Source organism: Cervus canadensis, chromosome 18 (assembly GCF_019320065.1).
Source record: "Cervus canadensis isolate Bull #8, Minnesota chromosome 18, ASM1932006v1, whole genome shotgun sequence".
In the NCBI taxonomy this organism is placed as follows: domain Eukaryota; kingdom Metazoa; phylum Chordata; class Mammalia; order Artiodactyla; family Cervidae; genus Cervus; species Cervus canadensis.
In genome coordinates this window covers 20782791-20808311 of record NC_057403.1, presented here as the reverse complement: position 1 = coordinate 20808311, position 25521 = coordinate 20782791, and the positions used below count along the sequence as shown (strand labels likewise).

The following is a 25521-nucleotide window of genomic DNA, read 5'->3' as shown; positions in this document are numbered from 1 at the left end:
CGGGTGTTTACATGTACAATAATTTATCCAGCTGATATTTGGGATTTGTCCATTTATCACTGTATGTCAGTTACAGCTCAATACAAAGTAAATAACCAAAAACAAGTAACAAAACATCCCCAAACCCCTGTCATCCTCAGGAGAAAACTCAACACTTCAGCCTGGCATTGAAGGGTCTGTTTTACTGTCTTCTAAGATCTAGCCATGGCAAATAGATGATCACTAAGAATTAGCTGAAGGAACAAATGACACATCCTTTCCTGCTGGCTGTTGGTGACATCTGTGTGTGTGTGTGGGCGTCCCTGGCCCACATCTTGTTCTCCCTCTTTCTGCCAGGAGTCTCCCAGCTGCCCTTGCAGTGAGGAGTGGTCATGCCGAACAGTTCTGGCCAACAAGGCAGAGTCTGCTGCTGGCTCTGGGAAGGCTATTGCTTTTCTTTATAGAAAGGAAGAGATGTGTCCCCTTCTCCCTGCAGACATCACTTATGAAGCTACAGTGTCATCTCCTGAGCACAAGGGAAGGGCCAAGAGAGGTAGAGAGAATTACAGCACTCTGCCCCAATGCTGTGGAGACTGAGCTGTGGGCTGACAGCTGCCCTTCTTCAAACCTGGTTTGTGAGGAAACTATAACCCCTAGTGTTTTGCTATCATTAAAACACCAAGAGACTTCACATAAAAACCCAATACAGGGGTGTGGCTCCTGGAGCACTGTATCTGGGGTCCCTGACAGTGGGATAATCCCAAGGCACAGTGGCACAACCACGAGAATAACAGTAGAAAGAGCCCCAGGAAGTCACCGAACTAGACATTGCTCTGCAGGGGTGGGGGCATGGCTCACACTGGAGGAGGCTGGAGGTAGCAGAGCTGGAGGTGGGGCCACGCGGGGGGCGGGGACTGGCTCAGCAGCATGACGGAGAGCACCAGCAGCAGCAGCAGGCCCAGGAGTGGCACCGGGACCAGGAGGAGCCGGGTAACCCTGCAGGGAGGCAGCACAGTGCTTGGCAGCGCCCGAGGGAGCCTGTGGTGTCCCAGACGTCTGACCACCACCCTCCTTCTGGAGACGCTGTGGGGTGCACCTGAGCCGCCGGGGGCGCAGGGGGCACAGGCAGAGCTGGCCCCAGACCGGCCTCCTGACTGGGACCAGCTCCTTCACCACGGGCACCAGGGCTTGCTGCAGCTCTGGTTCTGAGGGGCTGCTAAGGAGAAAGGAAGGCAGGGCAATGGTGTTGGTCTTCTCCTCCGCCCCCAAGTCCCGTCCCAGGCCCCTGGGTCCCGCTACCTCTCAGGAGGGTTTCCGAGGATGTCTTCAGGGTGTGAGTCTCCTGGATGGATAGGGAGGTCCACCTGGAAGGACAAAGGAGACAAACCTGAGACCCCGAGGTCTCAGGTCAGCCCACTGGGCAGAAGTGAGCACATGCAAGGGGGCGGGACACAGAGGTTCAGTGTGAGAGCCTCCCCAAGACACGCTGCTGCGCTGGGTGCCCAGCTCTGCCACTTCCCTGCCACGTGTCTCCTGCACATCGCCCCACCTCGTCAGGCCCCACTTTCTCCATCTGCCAGACAGGGGTGATGACGACGCCCACCTCAAAGGGCTGAAGTGGAGAATGAAAGAGAAGGTGGGCAAAACCCAAACTATCAGGAGGTGGGCTCAGAACAATGCCTGGTGGACAGCACTCAATAACTATGTGAACTACTCAATATTATTATTTCCATGTTCTGTCTGATTCTGGAAGTACCCAAGCTCCCTGAGGTCAAAGACTCTATCTCCTCCAAGAACCCAGCCCTGGACTGGGCCTAGCTCAGCATGGACACTCCTTGGGTCCATCTTCCCCGCCCTGCACCAGGCCCAGCAGGTATTTTAAGATAAAAGCCTCCAATACTCCTTACTTTACTACCTCATCCCCCATGTGTTTCTTGTTTTTTTCCCTTGTGTCTCTCTGAAAGGGTGTCCCCTCTGTAGAGCTCAGGCTTTCTCACGCATGCCTTTGGTCTGTGGACGATGACTACAGCCGTAACAATACAATAACAAATGAGGAGTTCCACCAACACCCCGGCCTCAACCCGTTTCCACCACTGCCACCTACTATGCATCTGCTCTGTGCCAGGCACTTTATGATGCGATCTGTAGCCTTCACCCCCACCTGGGAGCTGGGTGAGATCGCTGTCACACTAGCAGTGAGGAAGCTGAGGTGGGCCCCAGTCTCCACAGATGGGAGTGTGGTATGGTGGGAAAGAGGTGGGCTTTGGGGTCAGGCTGCTCAGGAAGAGCATCTTGGTCAATGTGGACCCTGAAGAGTCCCAGGACCCCAGAACGGAAGCTGGGGAAGCACACCTTCGGGCTTCTGACCTCACCACGTTTCCTCTCCTCCCTTCCTTTGCCGGAGAACCAGGATTGTCACCTGCCGCTTTGAGGAGCAAAGGAGCTGGTGTGTGTGGTGCCGGGCAGGGCAGCTACGACAGGTGCAGTGCCCCAGGAGTTCTGGGCTGGCTGGGGAGGCTCTGGCTCTTCCGGAGTGTGGGCGCACATACGTGTGCATTTCTGCAATCCGGGGGTGCAGCCACATCTGTGGCATAGAGGCTGCGGCCTCGTGTGCAGTGTTTGTGTGTGGGGTCCCCTGGGAACATTCTGGCTGCCCACTGGCCTGAAGCCTCGCTCTACAGCACCGTCTGCTCTCATTAGCTACAACAAAGGCGTTGTTAACTCTCAGCCAAATGATTTTTCTGTCTGCTTTGGGGTGTGGGCAGGGGCTGGGGAGGAGCTGTGACTACAGAAGCCTCATCTGAGGGCCTGGAGGGAATGATGCTGGGAACTGCCTACCATGACCTGGATCTCCGCTCCGTCCTCTTCCTCTCTTCTGGGTAACCTGGGGCGACAAGAAAGTCACTGCAAGCATCTGTCTCCCCTGCCTGGCTCCCATTCACCAGCTGTGTGGCAGAACCTTTAAAGCAGGGGGCCTTCACATACATGGACCTGGAGGGTACCGTGGAGCCCCACGAGCAAACAGTTGTGTGTAGGTTAGCATCTGTATTTTTTCACCAAATTCTCCAGAGAGTCTGTGTGTGACCCCTAAAGGGTCAGGGGCTGCTCCACCTTATTGGCTTTCTCAGCTTCTCACTTCCCAGCAGGTCCCCCAGGTGATCAGGGGCTTCCAGTTCTCAGACATCTCTGAGACCCTGCCTCCTGCCCCAGCTTCCTTCCTGGTGGGTTGGGCCATGCTCAGGGAGTCTGAGTCTCACTGGGTCTTCTTTGAGAACTGGGACTCCAGCTCAGGCTTCCCTGACTCCAGAAGTCAACTCTGTGGACCCTGCCCCCATCCCAAGTCATTTCTCTTAGGTGTGCAAGCCCCAGCCTCTGTGACCCCTGGGATCACAGTTGCCTCAGTCCCTGAAACAGGCACCTCTCTGGGGACTCAGGACACAAGCTGCCCAACCCCAGCGTCCCTTGGAGGCCAAGACGTCTGCACCACCCATCACCACCTTCACTGGGGACCAGGGATCCAGTCATCCAGCCTTAGCTACCAGTTTCAGACCCAACACCCTCAGGATACAGCTGTTTCCTCAACTCCAATTCAGTAAGGCACCCAGGCTCACAGGCCTCCAGCCTCCGGTCCAGTCAGATCCCCAGCTGTCTGATCCCCTGGGATTTCCATGTGGGGGGGCCCTGGCTCCTCTCAGCATCTGAGCCCTGGGCCACACACTCACCACTTCCCTCACTCCCAGCTTCCCACTCTGCAGCTCATCCTGCCCTCCCCCGCCTCAGGGAGACAGGGATGCCCGGCCTCTCCACCAGCCCTGGGCCCCGCTGCTGCTCAGCGCTGTCGTCTTTCCATTCCCTGGTGATGCAGGGAGGGTCACAGCGCCGGGGGGCCCCCATCCCGCCCAATCTCAGCTTTCCCAGACAAGTCCAATTAGAGGCCGTGGCAGGCAGCCTCATTAGTTGTCACAGCCAGGAGCCTGAAAGAGGGGAGCGGGGAGAGAGAGGCCCTGCAGGAAGGCAGAGGCCCCGTGGAGGAGCGTGGGTCCAGACATCCGGTGCTTTCTACATCCTCGGAGGCTGCACATGAGCCTCCGAACAGTCAATTAACAATCACAAGGCAGGGGCTCTCCCCATCCCGTCACAAAGTAACTAAGCGGGGATCTGAACCCAGGCTGTGTGGTTGCAGAGACCCCAGGGTCTCCCAGCAGTCTGAGTGCTCTCCTGGGGCATAATCTGGGTCTCATTTGCCCCAGGGCTCCTTGGGGGCCTTGGAGAAGTGTGTTCAGTAACAGTGACTGAGTGACTAAGCTGTCCCATCTGCCTGACGACTGTCTTCTTGCCTAGGGGTCTCCTATATGAATACCACTCACAGAGGACCCCAAGCAGGGCCTCCTTTAAGTCTTCCCCCCAGGCGGGATCAGGGGCTAGATGTCCTTCTGAACTATCAGTGTCTGGGGGTAAGGCTGGCCTGATTCATTCCAGTCCGCAGGCCCAGGGTCGCCTCTGCGCGAGCAAGGGGCCCACAGGTCACGCCTCTGTGTAAGCCTCGCTCGGGGCTCTTCCAGGCCTCTACTCCAGCCATCTCAGAGTCACCCTGGGGCAGAGGGACGGCTCGGGAAGGAGCAGTCTCCTTACCACGTCAATTGCTCCTCCCCTCCTTCCTGAGGGTGCGCTGACTCTCCCTGGAAGTTTCCCTGTGGGAAAGAAAAGCTTAGGTATCCTGGGCTTCACCACCTGCTTCTAAAACCTGCCCTTCTTCCGGGCTCCTCCTCGAGGGTGGCTCTACCTTCCCTCCAGGGGCAGAAGCCTGAAGCTGGACCAGTTTTCCTTTAGGACCCCCTTTTCCTTTGCGACCAGGAGTTCAGGTCCCCCCGAACCTCTCACACTCCCACAAGCCTCTCACTCTCGTCTGGGCCCCAAAAAGGCTCAGCATTTCCCTTCCAACCCCCTTCTCCTCCCAGGTTCCCAGTCGTGGGCACCCAGGTCCCCCTCCGTTTTCTCTGGAGACATCCAGCCTTGCCGGTGGCCTCAACCACCAACTCGACACCTTTCTAAATGCATCACTGAGCTCCACCCTTGTGTACCCACTGCCCCCAGGGCAGCATCCTCCATCCCTCAGGGTGCTCACCTTGGGGGTCCCAAGGTGAGTTTAGCATCTGTCTGTCTACCCCCTTTTCCAGAACCCAGAGCCCTCAGCCCCCTGTTGGTGAGTAGGCAGCTCTGTCTCTCCTCGCTAATTCTCTCTGCCTGTCCCTTTTTCTCCATCCCAAGGCCCTGGCCTGGCTCCAGCTTCATCCTCTAACTCTGGACCACAGCCCCAGCCTCCTCTCTGGCCTCCCAGCTTCCCATGTGGCCCCAGAGGGATCTTTCTGTGCAGTCCATCCAGAGCTGACCTGCCCTTCCCCATGCACAGCCTCTCAGCCTCACTGGCAGGGAATTCCTTTCATGATCCAGCCTTACCTCATCTCTGGCCAGTCACCCCCAAGTGCCCTCTACCCTCCAAACATGTTATGTGGTTTCACGCTCCCATGTCCTCACCGCATACTGTTCCCACTGCCTGGAAGACCTCTCCTTTCTCACACCACTTAACTTCCCTCTTTTTTCTTCAAAATAAACTCAAGCATCAGTTTCCCTGTGATATCTCCTACTCCACACAGGCACTTCCTTCTCTGGGCTTCCCCAGGGCCCACCCCCCAAGCCCCCAGCACACAGATCATTGTGCATTGGGATGGCCCATCTTCATGATCTCTCTATCAGGTCCTGAGCCCCAAGGGGTCCCCAGGACCCAGTGCAGGCAGCACAGAGGCCTGGCTCAGTCTCCCCCTCCAGGAGGCGTCTGAGAGCTCTCAGCAGAAGTTCTAATGCACACTTGCGGGGCTTCCCTGGTGGCTCAGCAGTAAAGACTCTGCCTGTCACTGGAGGAAACACGGGTTTGATCCCTGACCCGGGAGGATCCCACATATGGAGAAGCAACTAAACCCGTGTGCCGCAACTACTGAGCCTGTGCTCCAGAGCCTGAATGCTGCAACTATTGAAGCCTTCTTGCCCTAGAGCCCACACTCCTCGACAAAAGAAACCACTGCAATGAGAAGCCTGCACATAGCAACTAGGGAGGAGTCCCTGCTTGCCTCAACTAGAGAAAAGCCCTCGCGGCAATGAAGCCCAGCACAGCCAAAATTAAATGTAATTTTAAAAATGTATGCTTCCCCTAAGGGATGCAGCTGTGCCCCCCACAAGCTGTATGATCTCTCTCTGAGCCTCAGTTTCCCAAGAATAACAGGGTGAGGGATGAGGGTGCCTACACCCCACGGAGAGAGTGGGAGAGGGCATTGAGGAATCCAACAGAAGATTCTCTCAACTCAGGGAAAAAGTGAACAGAGAAACTTTCTCTTTCAAGGGTGGTGAGCAACTAGGAAGCAATATAATTTTCAAGACAATAAAGCATTGCTTATAGAGCTTTTAGCATTTAAAAAATGCTAGCTTTTAGATTTAAAAAAAAATCCTCCTATCACTTATAGATTACAAATCTCATTTTTCAACTGTGAACATTGAAGATGAGTTGTCTTCATTGTTTCAAATGAGGTTTGAAATATTGTTCAGGTAATTACAGAAGTCATAAAATGATGGCTATTATTGGATTCAGGGTTACATAGTGGGCTTGTTAAGTTTTTTCTTAAAGATGACTTATATTCAAAAGGTAAATGCTTAAAGTACCTACATGGTATCAGGAAGAAAAATTCACTTCCTTCCTTTCCACTGCAGTAACATTTTAAACAAGGTGATTCCAACAGTGTTTTGGAAACAATCACCACCCCCATGCAGGTGGGCCTGACACCTCCAGAACACCCTAACCCACCACCAGCAGCAACTGACCCTGCCCTGACTCTCACCCCGCCCCAGTTCTCTGAAAAATGTGCATGTTTGCTTGGCTCAGTTCCACATCAGCAGGCCAGTCCCTGGAGGGCAGGGGTGGTGTCCTGTCTGGCCAGGGCCTCTGAGGCCAGCACCCAGAGGCCCTCAGTCCATACCTGCCCATAGGATGGGTAACAGTGCAGGCGTCCTGGGCCCCACTCCCAGCCCCTGGACCCGGCGGTCTCAGGGCCCTCCCGTGCTCACCTGCTCCTCAACTGGGGTTTCAGGAGGAAGTTCATCCTCCTCATCCGTCTCACTGACCACCTCCTCCCACGGCCACACTCCACACAGAGGGCTGGAGAGATTGACGGCTGTCTCCTCTTGTTTCTGAGGCCAGGGAGGGGCCGGTGAAGGCAGAAGGTCAGGGGTGGGATGGGGATGGGCTGAGGCAGGAGGATGGGGGGGCGGGGGGCAGTGATATGAGGTGGGGACTGGGGTAGGGATGAGGTTAAGGACGAGGTGGTCCTGGGAGAACTGGGGCGGGGTGGAGTCAGGGCGGGGTCAGAGTTGCCGCTGGTGGTGGGTTAGGGAGTTCTCGGGGTGTCAGGCCCACCTGCTGAATGGCCTGGATCTCCACACCCAGCGACGGTGGCATTAGGTTGGTGCAGTCTGCTCTCCTCACCTGGGCTCCTTCGGATAGCCTGGCCACACAGTCAGGAGGGGGAAGGCTACCTCCATGCCCCCTGCCACCTGTCAGTCAGCCTATGCTGAAGCTACTGCCCTGCCCACCCTGGGGCTGGAGGCCACGGTGGGGGCTCCCTGTCCTTGGGCTCCCCTCCTGCTTCCTCCTCCCCCATTGTTCTACTCACTCATCCAGCCCCTCCTGGGTCTGACTCAGCTGCTCCTCCAGGTGGGAGATTTCCAGCCTCAGTTCCTGCAAAGGAAGAAGTGAGGGACCCCTGGCTCTGCCTTTTCCCCAGCCCCATGACTGGGCTCCTCTTCCAAGGTCAGGTACACTCCTTTTGACTTCTTTAGGATCCTCCAGACACATACAGACAAGAAGAGAAGGGGAAGAAACAGGAGCAGAAACTTAGGAAGCCAAAGAGAGGTAAAGAGCAACAGGAACCCAGAACGTAACCTATCAGTCAGGAACACTATGAAAAGGAAAGCAGAGATGGAAACACATGGGAAAACAAGAGACTTTAAAGACAAGGGACAGAGAGAAGAGTCACCCCAGGAGACAGATGAACTGACCCAGAGAGAGGCAGAGACTGAAACTAGCCAGGCAGAGATACAGAAACAGGAGCAGGGGAGATGCTGTGAGATATCACCCACAGAGAATGAAAGTGGATGGGAAATGGAGATATATATATATAGAGAGAGAGGAAGGACAGAGGAAAAGTGAAAATGCAGAGAGACAGAGAGGGAAAGAGACACACAGAGTCAATCAGCAGTGACGGTAGAAACAAGAGGTGGAGACTTGGAAAAAGATCATCAGACACAGGAGGCAGCAGGGCATCCCAGAGATGGCCAAAGAGAAGCGGGGAGAGTGTGGTCGGGCCAGGGGGTTACCTGGGTTGTGGCTCTGTACTCCTCCAAGGTCTTGGTCAGGCTCTCCGCGTGGCGAGTGCGCTGGGAAAGCCCAAAGCTGACTGAGGCTGGGCTCAACCCACCAAAGACCCTGAGGTCAGGTCCGGGGGGAAGGGGGATCAGATGCGTGGGATGGGCTTGGGGTAAGAGCGAGACCTGAAGAGAGCATCAGCTTCCCTGGAAACCCTCTGACCTCTCTGGGCTGAGTCTCAAAGGATTAGAGCCTAGTATGCATGCATGGCTAAGTCACTTCAGTTATGTGGACCGTAGCGTGTCAGGCTCCTCTGTCCATGGGATTCTCCAGGCAAGAATACTGGAGTGGGTTGTCATGCTCTCCTCTAAAGGATCTTCCCAACCCAGGGATTGAACCTGCGTCTCTTATGTCTCTTGTATTGACAGGCGGGATCTTTACCACTAGTGCCACCTGGGAAGCCCTAGAACCAAGGAGGACTTTCCTTTGTGGACTCGGGGCAGGAGACACATCAAAGGCATGCTTCCCTCCAGCCCACTCACCTCAGAGAGGACTGCATCTCGCTGGCAGATGAGGCGTTCACACTCGTAGAGCTGCCGCTGCCGAGGAAGGAGCCCGTCCATCTGTCTGGTCTGCCCTCCCCGGCCTATCCCGCTCCCTGGAGCTCCTCTCCTCAACCTCCCTTCACGTCTCTGGACGTCAGCTACACCGAGAGGGGCTTCGGTGAGCTGCCCACTGGCCCTGGGAACCTGAGGGCTTGAGTCAAGTCCCTGATCTCACCAGACCACAGGGGTTGAAGCTGGTGAGGGTAAAAACGGGCCTCGGGGAGGTAGGAAATCGTCAAGGCACTAGCGAGGGGTGGCACCTTCAAGATGTCCTTCTCCGAGGCCAGCTCCTCACTCCTCCTCTTCACTCCATCCCGCTCGGCCAGGAGCTTCTCATTCTGGAAGAAGGGACCCTGGTCATGGTCACTTCAGCAAATGGCCATGTTAATATTCAGAGAAGACATGTGCTGAGCACCTGATGTGCATCAGGCCTCATGCTTGGCACTTTTTTTTTCTGAGCCTTTTAGATGAGGCTTTAATCGTCCTTCAATGGCAGCCTTTCTAAGACTTTTTTTCACTTTTTATTTTGTATTGGGGTACAGCCGATTAACAACGTTGGGACAGTTCAGGTGACCAGTGAAGGTGAACACGCATACACATGTATCCTCTCTCCCAAACTCCACCCCGATCCAGGCTGTCACACGACACTCAGCAGAGTCCCACGTGCTATACAGCAGATCCTTGTTGGTTATCCATTTTAAATACAGCAGTGTGTACATGTCCATCCCAAACTCCCTAACTATCTCTTCCTCTATCTGTCCCCCATTCCCTGTGCTCAGCACTTCCTAATGTTTCAGCCCATTTAATCCCTCCAACCATCCTATAGGATCTCAGCTCTGATTTGCAGATGAAAAAATAAAAATAGCTGCAAAAATGGAGATATGATGGGATGCATGTGAGGATTAAATGAACTAATAATTACTGCTAACATTTACGGAGCACCTTGCTGGTGTTAACTTACTGCTGTGCCCTCTTTTAAAGATAAAGATGAGAGTTCCCTGGTGGTCTAGTGGTTAGGATTTGGTGCTTCCACTACGGTGGCCTGGGTTCAGTCCCTGGTACAGGAACTGAGATCCTGCAAGCTGCGAGGTGTGGCCAAAATAGATAAAATAAAATAAAGATAAAAATAACTGACTCACAGAAAGACTGAGCAACTCTGCCCAGGTTATATAGGTGGGAATTCATGCAAATACATGTTTAGTATGTGTTAATGAACACAAACATATTTAGAACAATGCCTGGCATATACCAAAATTTTGTGTTATATTAAAAAGATATTTCTAAAACTTTGTATTATGAATTTTTAACACACAAGAGTAAAGCTAATAGTGTGATGAACCTGGAAATTCCCCAGTGGTCCAGTGGTTAAGAGTGCACTTTCACTGCAAAGGCTTGGGGTTCAATCCCTGGCTAGGGAACTAAGATCCCACAAGCCGCTCGACTCAGCCAAAAAAAAAAAATTATTAACTCCCATTATTTGTCACCCAATTTCAGTAACTACATACATTTTTCTGGTTTGTTTCTTCTCTATTCACCAAGAGTTTGCTTTGTTTAACCAGGTTATTTTAAAGCAAATCCCAGGCTTATTTCACCTGTAACTACTCCAGCATTTGTGTTTGCTACTTGAAGACTTTTCCTTTAGTAAAACCACAATGCAACGATCACTCTTAACAAAGTTAGTAATAATTCCTTCGTATCATCGCACACCCAGTGCTCTTTTTCGGTTTTGGTTGTCTCACAAATATTTTTTTCACATTTAGTTTGTTTGAATGAAGATCCAAAAAAGGTCCACCATGGCTTTTGGTTGAAATGTCTCATTTCACCTGGCAGTGTTTCCCCCACCTTCCCAATCCAGGCACTTTTCCAGGCCCTTCATTTGTGGAAGAAACCAGGTTATTTTTCCTGTAGAACTGCTTTACTGTGTTCTTGTTTCCTGTGCAGGACCTTTTTCATGTTCCTCCCGCCTCATTATTTCCTATAAACTGGTGGATAGATCCAGGGCCTTGTTCAGATTTTTGTTCAATATTTCAGCAGGAAGATTTCATGGGTGCTACTCTGCTATCTGTGTCAGTCAAAGCTATGGTTTTTCTAAAAGTCATGTATGGATGTGAGAGTTGGACCAGAAAGAAGGCTGAGTGCTGAAGAATCGATGCTTTTGAGTTGTGGTGCTGGAGATCTCGAGGATCCCTTGGACTGCAAGGAGACCAAACCAGTCAGTTCTGAAGGAAATCAACCCTGAATGTTAATTGGAAGGAATAGTGCTGAAGCTGAACCTCCAATACTTTGGCCACTTGATGCAAAGAGCCCACTCACTGGAAAAAACCCCGATGCTTGGAAAGACTGAAGGCAAAATGAGAAGAGGGGGCAGAGGATGACATGGTTAGATAGCATCACCGACTCAATGCATGTGAATCTGAACACAGTCTGGGAAACAGTGGAGGACAGAGGAGCCTGGCGTAATGCAGTAATGTAGTCACAAAGAGTCAGACATGACTTAGCAATTGAACAACGATGTTCAACATTATTGAACAATAATGGCACAACAATAACAATGCCAACAACAATGGCACATCTGCATCACATGTGCCTTTCAGGAAGAATGTAAAGTCTGGCTGTCCCAAGTATTCATGTTTACACTGTCATTATCCCCAGTTTTACAGAAGAAATTAAGGAGTGTAGAGGCTAAGAAACTCGACCAAGTTCACGTGGACAGTAAGGTCAAACTTAAGTCTGATTCCAAATCCTGCACTTTTAGCTCTCACTCTCCTCTAGAGGTTGGGTGAGAATGGGGAACCAGCTTCATCCCTCATCTCAAGTTGCTCATCACTAGAAGTGGAGACCGACAAGAAGCATAAGATAATAATGCCTGAGGTAGACTCTGATGAGGCCTGGGACCTGGACCTTGTGGGCTCCCACAATTTTCTTGCAAAAACCTTCTGGGGGCTTTTCAAGGAGGTTGTACTGAGGCTGAGTCCTCAAGGGAGAGGACAGTTATCTGGGAAAACAACAGAGGGCAGCTCACACCGGCCAAAAAATGGGACCTGAGAATAAAACGGACCAAGTTCTAGCCTAGAGCTTCCAGGCACCAAAAACCTAGCAAGCTGCACTGAGTTTCTCTCCTTGTTTTTTTAAATATTTATTATTTTTTGGCTGTAGTGGGTCTTCAGTGCTGCATGCCAGCTTTCTCTAGCTGCAGTGTGTGGGTCTCTCATTGCAGTGGCTTCTCTTGTGTGGAGCACAGGCTCTAGGTGTGCGGGTTTCCAGGGCTGCAGTCAGTACGTGGGCTCGGCAGTTGCGGCTTGCAGGCTCTCGAGTGTGGGCTCAGCAGTTGTGGTGCAGGGGCTTAGCTGCCTGGAGACATGTGGAATCTTCCCAGACCAGGAATCCCCTGCATTTCAAGGTGGATTCTTAACCACAGGAAGCCCTGCACTGAGTTTCGATACAGGGAAAGCACAGAGGCAGTCAACTTTCCTTGGCTACACCCCTCCTCCTGGTGCCCCTGGGGAAATCAAGGCCAGCTCCTCCCTCACCCCAGCGCAGCTCAGCTCCAAGTCCTCCGTCAGCTGCCCTCCTCTCCGTGTCTCAGCGGGCCTGGGCTGCCAGGTGAAGGGCGGAGGAAGGACGGGGCCAGGAATGCTGTGTCAACATCTGCCCACCTGGCTGGGATTTGCAGGCTGGATCCTGGACCGCTAGGCAGGGAACCTGGTTACTCAGCTGCTCCGGCTTCTTCTGCAGTAACCTGAGCCCCGCCCGCTCTGTGGGGTCTGTAGGAAAGCGGAGTGTCTGAGTGTCCCTTACTCCAACATTATTCTGCTGTAACTTGAGAACTCGATCTATAGATGCTCTGTAGGCAGCTTCTGAGAGGGGAAAGGTAGGGGGAGGGAACCAAGAATAGCTGATTTATCGAGCGCCGAGGATGTCCCAGGTGCTGCTCAGAGCACTTGATCTGGCAGCAGGCCTTCTGGGCTGGAAGGAGAGACCACCGCTGACTGCCATTTGCCCTGCTTTCCTGGGGGGTCCACTCGCCAAGGGGGTGGGGGAGAAGGGGTCGCAGCCCCAGGCTTAGAGGTGAATCAAGATGGAAATCTTAGCAGATTCCGGACACTTGGTTGGTCAGCTAACCCAGAGGCCATTCTCACTGCCTCTTACTCGCCTGCCTCCCACTGCAGAGGCCGAGGAAGGTCAGATATTACCCCAGCCTCTCTTGTCACGTGATCCAGTGAGATATAAGAGAAGTCTCTTGCTGCAGGGGTGGAGTTGGGGGTGCTCTGGGAAAAACTCCTTCTGATGAAAAGAGAGAGCCACGAGAGGAGCATTTGTCCCTCTTTGTCCTGCTTTGAGTGAGAACATGACGTCTGGAGCTGTTGCAGCCATCTGGGATCCTGAGGCCACAGGCAGACAAACAAGCCAAAAAGCTGCCAGACTAGCCCAGAACCTTCAAAACCTCTTGTCAGTTAATGTTCTTCATATTGAAGCTGCAAGTTTTTCGCCATTTTCTTCCCCGGAGCTCAAAGTAGTCCAGACCTATCAGTGGCTGTGTTACCCATGCCAGGGAGTGGTTTGGGTATAATCATTTACTGTCTTCTTGGCCAATGAGATATAAGAGGGAGGCCCCATCATGGGGCTTCAGGGGAAGTTTCTTCTTGTTCTTTTTTTCTTTTAAATTTTCAAGTTTTTTGTGGGATCTTAGTTCCCCAACCAGGGATTGAAACCATGTCCCCTGAATTACAAGTGCATAGTCTTAACCACTGAACTGCCAGGGAAGTCCCTTTCCTTATTCTTAAAAAGAAATGTTCTGGAAGGAACGGTCACATCCTGCCTGCAGCCCATGCTTCACGCCATGGCAGTTGTCCTGCCCTAACAGAGAGAATTTTATGAAAGAGCCAGGGAACAATAGTGGAATACTTTTTGGTTTGAATGTAAAAGCCATACTACAGATATAGGACAAAGAGATTCGGGGGAACTAATGAACAGATACCAGACGGAATGAGTACTACTGCTTGGACTGGCCAGAGATTCTCAGGGCTGGGGGAGGAGCTCAGGAGAGTCAAAGAAGAGAAAAACAGTGAAAATGCCTTCAGGCCAGCCCCAAGCAAAGGGTTAGAGGGCCGGAGAGGAGGATGCATATAGTTGAACCACAGAACCTCTGGGACATCTGAGAATCTGAGAGAGGGGTTTCCTAGCGCAGTCTGTGAACCAGCAAAGTACGTGAGTAACAAAAGAGAGGTGGTGGTGTGAGGAGTTAAAGCCTAGAAGGCCCAGTGAGGCCCAGAAAAAGTCACAAGAAAGCAATTAAACCTCCTCTGTGCCCCCACAAGGGTGTGGAGAACCCCCAGTGGTATTCCTGGGTCGTGGGGTCCAAACGAGGGCCACCACCATCACATGCAGTTAGGACGGTACACCCAGAGACCAGAAGGCAATGTCAGCCTCCCAGTGGATGCCTGCAGGCAGTGGTGACTAAGGCTGAGGACCAGATGGGACAAAGAGCATCAATCTTGTGACCAGCAGAGAGAACAGACATTGAGTGAGGAGCATTGAGATGCTGCGTGGGTTTCCAGCAGCTTAGATGCCACCTTGTGTGTGGGGTTTATTTCCCCCTAAAATGACTAAGTGGACCCAGAATTAACGTAAGATAATGTTTTCTGTCTCAGATAGAATGAGGCTTGAATCAGACCTGAGGTTGGACTGGGCCTGTTCATGTTATGTGTGAGACTCTGGGGTAACAGTGGCCATTTAATTCCCACAACAATCCTAATGAACAGATACCCTTCTCCCCTGTTCTTACAGAATGAACCTATGGCTTGGGAAGCGGAGGTCACTGGCCTACAGGTTGTCTGTTGTGCAAGTGGCAGAGATGGAATTTGAATCAGGATTCACTGTAAGGCCTGTTTTCTTCCCATCATAAAAAAATACTAATACATGAACAATAACAGCTAACTTCTAGTGAGCTCTTCCCATGTGTCCTGCCTTGTGCCTAGGGCTTTACAAGAATACCCTTGTTTAAGTTTCACACAATCCAACCAGGGAGGTTCCGTTATTTTGCCCTTTTTCACAGATGAGGACACTGACGCAGACAGAGAGGTGGACTGGCCCAGGCTTATGTCGGCAGCCTCACTAAAGTCAGGAGTCAGCCCCGTGCCCCACACTCTTATTGGCTGTAGCAGTCCTCACATGTAGCCACGTGACCTTCAGGGACATTCACACATTACTGGGATCCTGGGGTCTCCCTGACCAGACTGAAGGGTGTTTGGTTGGGGTGGCAGTGGGCAGGGAGATCCTGAGGACCGGGGAAGGGGTGGGAGGGGGTGCTGTGCCTCAGCTCACCTCTTCCTGCAGAGTCTCCATCTCGGCCACCAGACGCTGCTGCTCCTTCTCCTGACCGAGCCCAGAGAAAGAACAAAGGCTTCATTTTGGGTCCTTCTGCCCCCACGCTGCCCTTCTCCCACCCCTGGGAGCATGACTCAGGTTGGGTCATGGAGGAGCAGGGCTCGGGGAACGGGCCTGAGGAGCCCTGCTGGCTCCTGCTGTCCCCCTTTGCCATGAGAGGGATGGCAAGCATCCAACTCAAAGTCTGGGGTGAGCAGGAAGAGGACTGAGGGAGGAAACCTGGGTGACCTTTGCCCTTTCCCATCCTGTAGTCAGGCTCTGTTGCTCAGACTCCAAGAAAGTGCAAAGAAGAGAGCAACTTTGCACCCCTTGCCTGAAACCCACCGTGTACCGGGCCTGGGCCAGAAGGCTGCGGTTCTGTTCCTCCAGGCTCTTGGCAAGAGTCTTCAGGTCCTCCAGCTCCTCATCCACGCCCCTGGCAAACTGCAGAGCCTGCTGGGTACTGGTGGGCGCAGGAGGAGGGCCACAGGAGAGGAAGATGGAGGTCACAGAGGTGGACCCCCTTAGAGCAACAGAGAAACCTCAGAGACCCGGAGAAGAGGGGGACAGAGACCCAGTGATAAAAGGAAGGAAAGAGACAGAGTGGGCGACAGAGATCCAGTTTCTACCTCAAATAACAAAGAAGGTGGGAGGGAACCTGGGCCTGTGGGCAGGTGGGAAAGGGAGGGTGCAGGAGGGTGGACGTGGGCCCAGCCTACCTGCGGAGCTGCTTACGCAGGGCTGAGATTTCCTCCCCGAGGCGAGCAGACCCCTCCTCGGCTGTCTCCACGCTGCGCTGCAGTTTGGCATTCTCCCCAGCCAGCCGGCGGTTGCTGAGCTCCAAGTCCTCCAGGCTGCTCAGCAGGTCGGCCGTGGCGGGCCTGGGGGCAGGGAAGGGGCAGGGTCACTGTCTGCATCCCTGGCCTCCATTCCCCAGGTTGGGTAGGTGCCGGTGGCGGGGAGATGTGGCTCCTCCAGACAAACAGGAGACAGCCCTCTTCTCCCTGAGCTATTAGCCCAACCTGCTTCCCTCACCCACTCCCCGGAGGACCCTAGGCCCTAGGCCAGGCCCTGGGCCCTAGGCCGCTGGAGGGCATGGGCAGGGGAAGGGCAGGGAGGGGCTGAGGATAGATACAACTCAGGTCTGGGGTCTTCGCCTCCAAAGCTCTCCAGATTGGCCGGATCCTCAACTTCTGGGCATCCTGGAGGGAGACAGAGGGTAGTGGGCTCCCAGGTGACCCGAGATGTTAGCGAGCCCTGGACTCTGGCCTTGGTCCTCCTTTGGCTCCCAGCCACGCATTCTCTCTGGGTGATCCCACCTGCTCCTAGGGCTGCACTTATACCACCATCCACAAAGCCTCTTGTTCATGGGCACCTTGAACTCAGGCTAATTACCCTGGGGGGCCCAACCACGCCACTTGCATCACGCCCGACCCTGGGCAGCAGCTCAGCCGCCCTGAACCTTGTTTCTCCTCTCAGTTCCCCCATTTACTCACCTAGCCCCTGGGCCATCCTGGCTCCCTCCCTCCTCCTGCCTTGCACCTTCTCCCCCTGGACCCTCACCCCAGCCTCTGCCCTAGCCTCCAGTCTCTCCCTCCTGTCCTTTCCCCATTCAGCCCCAAAGGGGTCTTTCCTCCACCAGAGCTAACATCTCCTCCCCTTCCCACAACCCTCCCCTGACTGCCTCCAAGCAAGGTTGGAGGAGGTTCAAGAGAATGTCAAGAAAGCTCTATTTTTTGGTTTTTGTTTTTATAAGGCTGGAGAAATAACACCAGTAACACCAGCATTTTTTTATGGAGCGGCTCCTGTGTTGAAGGCTTTGGGGTAGAATGGCGAGCAAATCAACTGACAAAACAACTGGACAGGTAATGAGTCATAATCAGATTTCTACAGGGAAGGGATGCAGGTCTGTGCTGAGGATGCTGGAGAGCAAGGGACCTTCACTTGCAGCATCCCAGGCCTCCCCCCGCAGGGCTTCCCGACCCCGAGTGAAGGATGAGGGAAGACATGGAAAGTTTAGGCTGAGAAAACAGCCTGAGCCCAGGCCAGGAGGGAGGTGGGGACAAGATCAGAGGGACAGAGGATGTAGGAACTAGAGTGCAGGGAGGGGTGATGATGGTGAAAGTTGGGAGGGGCCTCTGGACAGGGCTGGTGTCAGGAGGAGGAGTTGAAAACAACCAGTGAGGGGGAAAAAAGCAAACCCCAAAGCTCAGGGCAGGTGGGGAGGCAGTCACGAAGGTACCTAGAAAGCCAGGTTAGAACAAACGTCCCTGGGGTCTGGCCCTGTCCCCCGCTCTGCCCCCATGGGAAGTGCCCCCACTGTCTGACCCTGGGCCTGCCTGCTTCATTCTATATATAGCACTCTCACCAGATGGCAGCTGCAGGGAGGCCAGGGCTCCCCCGAAGGCCGCCTCCTCTTCCAGCTCTGATCCCCTGGATCAAAGGCACGAGGCTTAGCGCCCCTGCAGCCCCCAGTCCAGAGCAGCCACCAACAGGGCTGCGGGCGATGGCAGGAGGGGCCGGCTCAGGTGAGAGCAAGCACCGCGGGGAGGAGGGTGAGGCCAGATGGCCAGCGCCTGGGGCCAGATGGAAAAGCAGGAGGGGCAAGGACTGCGCTTGGAGGAGGGATGGGGAAGGGCCTCTGTCAGCCCCTCAACATCCCCCTTCTCCTCTCTCCAGCCCCTTTTATTTCTGCCCTCAGCCTCCCTGTGCCTCCCCATCCCAGGCACTCTGTCCTCAGGCCCTCCTCCCACCCCGACCTCATCGCTACTTTTCTCTCTTCTCAGCCTCCTTCCAACCACAGCAGGTCCCTGTGTCCAAAGGGTGCTGGCTGCGGTAAGCAGGTATGAGGTTAGATCTCAGGAAAGGTTTTCGGAGCGGGGGTGGGGTGGGGGATGGAGGTGCGGGGACCCACCCATCCAGCTGACAGGCAGTGATCCAGTCCCGCATGACCACCAGGAAGGTGTCCAAGTCCACGGTGGCCTGAGGGCCCTCCCCATTGGGGTCCAGGCTGCAGGCCAGTGTTTGGAGGCGAGCATCCTGGGGACCCCGTCCAGTCACGGCCTCCAGGTAGGCTAGCAGATGGGTCACAGCCACAGTGCCTGGGGACAGACAGGCTGTGAGGGAGGCTGGGGCAGGAGAGGGGTAAGAGGTGGGGACCACTGGCTGGGCTGGTGGCTCCCTTGCACTGTGGCCTTTGGGCAACTCCTTTCTCTTCCCCGAGTCAATGTTTTCACCTGGAAACGGGGCCCAGTCATCTGCACCTCAGAGCTGGACCAAAGAGGACCAGCTGAGCCCCACCAGGCCCACACTGGCTGCCCTTCCCCCCTCTCCCAGGCTCCAAAGCCCCGCCTTCCTCTGCTAACCCTCCTCCCCCAAGTTTCCTCCCCTCACCATCCCCTATCCATTTCCTTCCTGAAGCTTCCCACAGTCACCCACATCAGCCCAACCCATCCCTCTGTGGCTCCCCAATTCCCAGCCCCACAGCTCCATCCCTTATTATTCCTTGACTCTCTGACCTGTTCTCTGAGGGTCACAAGCTTCAAAAGTGGAGTTGAGTATTTGCTCCTCTAAGCTGAGCGGTGTCCCCAGGCTCCCGTCCTCTGCCTGGTCCCAGAGGTACACTGAGGAGACAAGAGGGTCAGCCCATCTGTGAGGAGGGGGGATGATGAACAACAAAGAGGGGTGACCCTGGTTCCGGGCTCCTGCAGAAGGGAAGGAATTCATTCCAAGCTGCCTGGGGTTTGGGCTGGTGGGGGCCACAAGGTGAGGGTCTTTGAATCACCTTCCCCATCCCCCTATTTGGGAATGCGGGGGGGCCCCCCATCTTTTAGGCCAGGAAGTGCCCCCCTGCTGTCTAATCCTTTGTGTCCAATTGGCTCAGAAGCCCACAATACCGAACAAGCTCTTATAGCCTTTTTTCCTCTTTTCCCTGGCTTAGAGGGGGCGAGGGGCAGAGGAGGGTGAAGAAGAGAGGATTCTGGGAGAAGCGGAGGGTGAAGGGGGCCCAGGAGCCAGGAACAATCCGATAACGCGCGGGCAGCCTGGATCGATCCCGCCTGCCCACAGCATCTCCGGTCTCCCAGCCTGCCTCAGGGCTGGGTCTCTCCTCCCCACATCCCCGAGGCTGGCTGGCGTCATCAGCGCCCACGGGCTGGGGCCTGAAACAAAGGGGGATGGGACAATCCAGGCAGGGTGAGTGGTAGGGGAGTGGTTCGGATCTCACGAGTTCCAGCCACAGGACTGTGGGCAAGTCTCTTTTCCTTTTGGAGCCTCAGTTTTCCCACCAGTAAAATGGGTGGATAGGGTGATTCTCCCCCTCCCTGAGGTTGGGAGGGTGAGGTCTGTGTAAGTGAAGAGCACCTCCTGCTTCCCACCTCCGCACAATGTGAACATCCTGGGGTCTGTCTGCTGCTGTAGCCACTGTGCCCACACATAGAGGCACTCAAAAAATGCTCCAAGATATAGAAGGAGCCTATATATTCTCCACCCCTGGACCCACTGGATCTTTCTCAGGGCTGAAAGTGACTGTTGAAGCTCCCTGCCTACCCCTGAACAGCTGGGTGTAGCAGAGGGCTGAGTGCAGGCTGCAAGGTCTGGAAGACTCAAGCGCAACCTGGGCAAGGGACTCAGTCTCTCTGAGCCTCAGCTTCTTCCTCTGGAAAATGGGTGGGTGGGTGAGTGGGGGTTACTTCCCTCCTAGAGAAGAGATAAGATATTAATAAAATCTGGAAGCTCAATAATAAAACTGAACATTTATTCAGCATTTACTAGGAGCCAAGCCTCTTCTGAGCATTTGACATGAACCACAGTGGCTACTATGATTAGCCCCAGTTTACAAGCTAGGATACTTAGGCACAGACAAGTGGGAAACTTGCCCAAGGTCACATGTTCAACATCTGATCGCCATTTCTCATCCCACTAACTGTTCAAGGGTTCTCTGTATTGAGCTAAAAATTCAGCCCCTTCGGGTTTGAGCTTCGGCTTCGAGGGAAAGAGAGCAGGACCTACACTTAGGGGAGACTGGTGCCCCTCTACATCATGCAGGAGGACCCTGCGGCCCAGTGAGGTCACCCAGGACTACCTGGCTCCAGATGTCATGGGATCTGAGGAGCTGCATGGATCTACAGCGCAGATGCGACCCTCAGCCTCCTGGGGCCCCTCAGGAAGATGTCGCTTTGCTTCTCTCCTGTTCTCTTTCCTTCCTCAGTGTCTCCACCTCTCTGTCTGTGCTGTTCTTTCTCTAGTTTTGTCTCTGACTCTTTCCATCCTCCTCCCCATCTCTTTGGCCCTCAAGTCCCACCCGCCTGTCTCCATGTCCTCCACCCCCATCTTCTTCTCAGTCTCTGTGCTTCTTCTCCCTTAACTCGGTGACTCTCCACTCTCCAAGGCTTCTCTCTCCTTCCTCTGCTGTCACTTTCTCTCTCTCTTCATCCCTTGCTTTCCTCAGTCTCCATCTCTCCTGGGTGTGTCCCTCCCTTCTCTCTGGGAATCTCCCAAAGCTGCCCACAGGTTCCTCAGTGGCCGCACGCCCTCTGCTGGTACACATAAAGTTTACACATTCAGATGCTGGTCACTTGGTCAGCCTGCCCAGGTGTCTGCCTCCTGCCTTCCTATATGGCAAGCCTTCTGAGGCCAGAGAGAAAAGACACCAGCTTTGAGGCTGGATGCTAGGAGCCTCTAAGAAAGGGGACGTGTCTCTCCTCTAGGGTGGGAGTCTCCCTTGGGCTCTCTCACTGTTTAGTAGATGAGTTTCAGAAAGGACAACCCAACATCTTCCTCCTGAAGCCACTTTCACACCCATTTGGTCTGTGTCCATCTGATCATTCAAAAGTTAGTAACTGGGTTCCTATTATATGTCAGGCATTGCTCCTGGGCAGCATGATCAGCAGGACAGCCGATGGTCACAGTGATTCTTGAGACCTGAAGTGTGGTGAGAGTGAGATGAGATGCTCTATTGGTGTAAAGTAGCTTCCCAGGTGGCTCAGTGGGTAAAGAATATGCTTGCAACGCAGGGGACACAGGAGATGCGGGTTTGATTCCTGGGTCAGGAAGATCCCCTGGAGGGCATGGCAACCCACTCCAGTATTCTAGCCTGGAGAATCCCACAGACAGAGGAGCCTGGTGGGCTACAGTCCATAAGGTTGCAAAGAGTCAGACACGACTGAAGTTGAGCATGCACACACTCATGTTAGTGTAAAGTTAGTGTAAAGCCAGATGTTGAAGACTTAGTATAAAAAAAGAATAACTTCAGTACATTTTTATATTGATTGTATGCTGAAAGGACACTTTCAGCATCATCAAGGATCCAGATGTATTAGGTTAATTAATCTATTAGGTTAAACTTAATAGATGTATTAGGTTAAATCATACTATGATTGCCATCCCTTTTGTCTGTTTCTTTTTTCTTTTTAATTCAGTGTGGCTACTAACAAAATTTAAAATTATGTGTGTGTGTATATATATATATATATATATATATATATGGTTTGCATGTTGGCCAATGCTGCTCCAGGGACTGGGTATACCGAATGAATAAAATGGAGCCTGCCCTGTGGAGCTCACGTTCTAGTTGGAGAGACAGAGTCTAAACAGACAGACGAAGAGACGTCAGTCCTCTGAAGAAAAGTAACAAAGGAAAGGGGAGAGAGAGAGAAACAGGGCAGCTCCTTTACAGAAAGCAGAGATCTGCAAGAAGTGACGGTGAGTCTGTAGGTCACTGGAGGGGGTGCTGCAGGCAGCGGGCACATGCGTACAGAGGTTTCTACTCCTGCAGCTTGGCCTCCCCAAAAGACAGGTGGGCACACAGCAGGCACTTCATCAAGGATCATTCTCTGCATCCCACCCTGCCTCAAAGTGGAGGCTCAGCCACCCCAAGCCAGCTCGTCCAAGTCCCTGAGTCAGACCCTGGTGCCCTGTTCACCCACTGCTCCCTCCCCACCCTCCCAAGGGACGAACAGGGGCCCAGTCACTTACTTTTTGCAGTGGGGCCACCTGCCTGGCCCTCTGGCATGTCCATGGGCCACCCTGGCTGCTCTGCAGCTGCTGGGGAAGCTAACAGCTCCCCTCCGTCACTGGAAGGGACCAAAAAGGGACTGACTGCTCCCCAAGCTCCTAGAAGGACAAACAGGGGAATGGCCTCCTCAACCAGCCACCCGAGGGTGGGGACCAGCCCTGCCTCTCCTGTGCCCCAGGCCGTTCTGGGTTCTCAGAACCTGTTTGCCCACCCCTGCCTCGACCAGAGCAGCTTTCGTTCAGACCTGCTTTATGGATTGGAGGTGTGGGCTGGGAAAATGGGGGCCTAAAGAGTGGGCGGCAGAGATCAAAGTGGGGCTGGTGGGTGGGGGTTATTCCCTCCTGCCACCCTTCTTCCCCAGTTTGTCAAGTTCCCCAGCCCTGTCCCTCCTGCCCTATGATTCTCCTTTGTCCCCTCCTCTCCTTCCCTACAGCTCTGGGTCAGGCCTCAACCTTCCCTCCTGGATCCTTGACCCAGCCTCTTCCTCAGCCTCCTGCCTCCAGTCTCCCGCTCCAGTCCATCCTGCCAAGAGCTAACCGGCCCATCCCCTGCACAGTGTTGTTCCATGGCTGCCAAGCACCGCAGGGACAGAGTCTAGACCTTGGACTTGATATTGAAGGCCCTGCTTGACCTGATCCCACCTGCCTCCCCCACCCTCAAACCCACTTGCAACCCTGAACCCTGTGCTGTTGACCAAACTGGGCCGGCTCTTCCCACCTCCAGGTCTCTGCCTGGGGGACACCCTTCTCGCCTGCCCTTCCTGTCTTGGCTCCCACATCCCCTCCTTTGGAAACCGTTTCTGGGCTAGGGGATGTCCCTGGGCTCCCACACCACCCTGGGCTACTTACATCTTCGCCCATCAGCCTGTATTTGGAACTGTTGGCCTCCTGCTTGAGTTTGAACCCCATCTTTCTCCTGTTTCCAGCCCTCCCATGGTTCCCTAGTAACCTCAGGACTAAGTTCCCAGCCTCTTGGGCTGGTGTGGCACCGAGTGGTTCCTGCAACTCCTGGCTTCCTGTCATTTTTCTCTACCCTGGCCAACCTCCAGGTCCCTCACGGCCCAGGGGGACTCAGCATCTTGCCTGGTTCTCCCAGGCCCAGGCTCCCAGCTCCTCTGGGGAGCCTCCCCTGAGTCCTGGGAGCAGTTAGAGGCTCTGACAGTCTCTGAGGGAGAAGTTTGACGGCATTTCTAGAAGATTCTGACAGGATTTCAGGGGTCATCTACGAGATTTCCTGGAGGGTTCCTTTCAGTATCTCTGAGGAAGTCTGGTCAGGATTTTAAGACTTTTAACAAGACTTGGAAGACCCTGATACTGGGGACTCTCCCCTAGGATTTGGGGTCTTGCCAGGATTTCGGGAGGGGCTCTGACACGGCTATTCTGGGGAGCCTCGCCACGGCCTGGGCGCACCTGGAGCCGCGTCGCAGTGTTCCAGTCTCGGGACACAACTGAGGGCCACGAACGACAAACGACAGTTGCGTCCTCAGGAGACGCGCATGCGCTCTCCCCACCGGAAAAACAAAGGTGCCAGACCTCGACCGGGACGGCACGAGGAGTCTAAGCCACGCCCCTCCCGGGCTCCTCCCCGGGACGCAGGCGCACACCGGGACAAGGTGCTCTTCTGTTGCTACGGTTACCTATGAGGCCGCGCATGCGTAGGACTGCCCGGGCGCGCCCCCAGCCTGGTGGAGCGGGCGCATGCGTACTGGCTGAGTCGATAAAGGCGGAAGGGATTAAGGCTGCTGGAAGTGCCCAAGGCTGGGGTCTTCTCCGCGGCCTCAAGCTTGGGTGAAATGGGAAGCAAGGGAAGCTTGGCGTGAGGGACCCTTTGTTCCCCGCCCCCCCCACCTCTTATCAGCCACCAAACCGTGTCTTTTTTGCCCTCTGTTCCATGCCGGGCTGCCAATCACCGTCACAATGATGTCCTGTCTGTCCTACCTCACTACCTCCACGCCTTTTTTGCGGCTCCAGTCACAATGTATTAATAGGTCCCCGAAGGATTCTTTCCCAAACAGTTTCATTCCTTCCTTTTAGGAAAGAGTAGAGGAAAGATAACCTCAGCTTTTCAGGCTAGAGAGAGGTGCATGCTAAGCCATTTCAATCGTCTCTTGACTCTGCAACCCTATGGATTGTTGCCTACCAGGCTCCCTTGTCTATGGGATTCTCCAGGCAAGAATACTGGAGTGGGTTGCTATGCCCTCCTCCAGGGGATCTTCCCGACCCAGGGATCAAACCCACGTCTCTACGTCTGGAGAATTACATCCCAAATTGACTTCTGAGCGTGCTCAGTCGCTTCAGTCGTGTCCAACTGTTTGCGACCCTATGGACTGTAGCCCAGCAGACTCCTGACGAGGGGCATTTAGGATAAAAGATGTCCCACCCGGGCTTCCCAGGTGGCGCTAGTGGTAAAGAACCCATCTGCTAATGCAAGAGACTTAAGAGATGCGGGTTCGATCCCTGGGTCAGGAAGATCACTAGGAGGAGGCTGTGGCAACCCATTTCAGTATTCTTGCCTGAAGAATCCCATGGACAGAGGAGCCTGGTGGGCTACAGTCCAAAGGGCCACAAAGAGTCTTACACGACTGAAGCAACTTAGCATGCACGCGTGTCCCACTCACTCGGCCTCTTTGCTAGCCCAGACACAGAAATCATTTTACATTCTCCCATGCATCCCATCATCGTTCATCCAGCTGTTACTTCCTCAGAGAGTCCTTCCTTTGACACACAGTGTATAATTCAGACTCATCTCTCTACTTAGTTTTTTTTTTTTTCTACTTAGTTTTTTATTCGTCCTCCAGGCGAGGTTCCTCTCTCCACCTTGAGATTTGTGCCCTGTCTTTGTCACCCCCTACTGGAATGTGAGCTCCTAGCGGTAGAAGGCTGTTGGGAACTAGAATATTCTTGGCCCAGAGTGGGTTCTCAAACATTTTTGGTTGAATGAATGAAGGGACAGAATCCATGCCTCAAAACTGTTGGACTGTGTAGAGTGATGATAAGGCTGGAGTCAGACATTCTTGGGTTTGAATTTTGACTCCATCACTTCCTACCTGTAACCTTGGCATAAAGGCTTACTCTCTCTCTGAGCCTCAGGTTTCTCACCTCAAAATGGAGATAATTGCTTTTTAGGTACCTTGAGGGCTTGAAGTA

General features: G+C 53.9%; 1 protein-coding gene across 4 annotated transcripts; it reads right to left on the bottom strand.

Moving 5' to 3' along the window:
- Positions 1-37: 37 nt before the first annotated feature.
- On the bottom strand, positions 38-24013 carry KASH5 (KASH domain containing 5). 4 transcript variants are annotated; one of them, XM_043436165.1, is made up of 20 exons: positions 23785-24013; positions 22336-22473; positions 18879-18983; positions 18275-18461; positions 17729-17793; positions 16496-16562; positions 16080-16241; positions 15706-15823; positions 15319-15369; positions 9255-9332; positions 8932-8988; positions 8401-8460; positions 7698-7762; positions 7442-7529; positions 7093-7215; positions 4612-4670; positions 2818-2863; positions 1279-1343; positions 1076-1195; positions 38-975 (listed from the first exon to the last, which is right to left on the bottom strand). In XM_043436165.1, the coding sequence occupies exons 2-20, from the start codon at positions 22376-22378 to the stop codon at positions 834-836; spliced, it is 1701 nt and encodes a 566-aa protein (XP_043292100.1). In that variant the 5' UTR covers positions 22379-22473; positions 23785-24013; the 3' UTR covers positions 38-833. The 4 variants fall into 4 exon arrangements, with proteins under 4 accessions (XP_043292100.1, XP_043292101.1, XP_043292104.1 ...); XM_043436166.1 differs by having other exon boundaries at positions 1076-1192; positions 23785-23924; XM_043436169.1 differs by lacking the exon at positions 1076-1195 and having other exon boundaries at positions 23785-23924.
- Between the last annotated feature and the right edge of the window lie 1508 nt (positions 24014-25521).

Bases quoted from the DNA above. Each gene is read 5' to 3' on its own strand.
- KASH5 (XM_043436165.1), bottom strand. From the start codon at position 22,378: ATGGACATGCCAGAGGGCCAGGCAGGTGGCCCCACTGCAAAAA. The intron at 16,563-17,728 runs GTGAGAGTGCTA...GTCTCCCTCCAG, and splicing joins CTCCCTGCAGCTGCCATCTG to GATGCCCAGAAGTTGAGGAT. The intron at 4,671-7,092 runs GTGAGCACGGGA...TCTTTCCCACAG, and splicing joins AAACCCCAGTTGAGGAGCAG to GGAAACTTCCAGGGAGAGTC.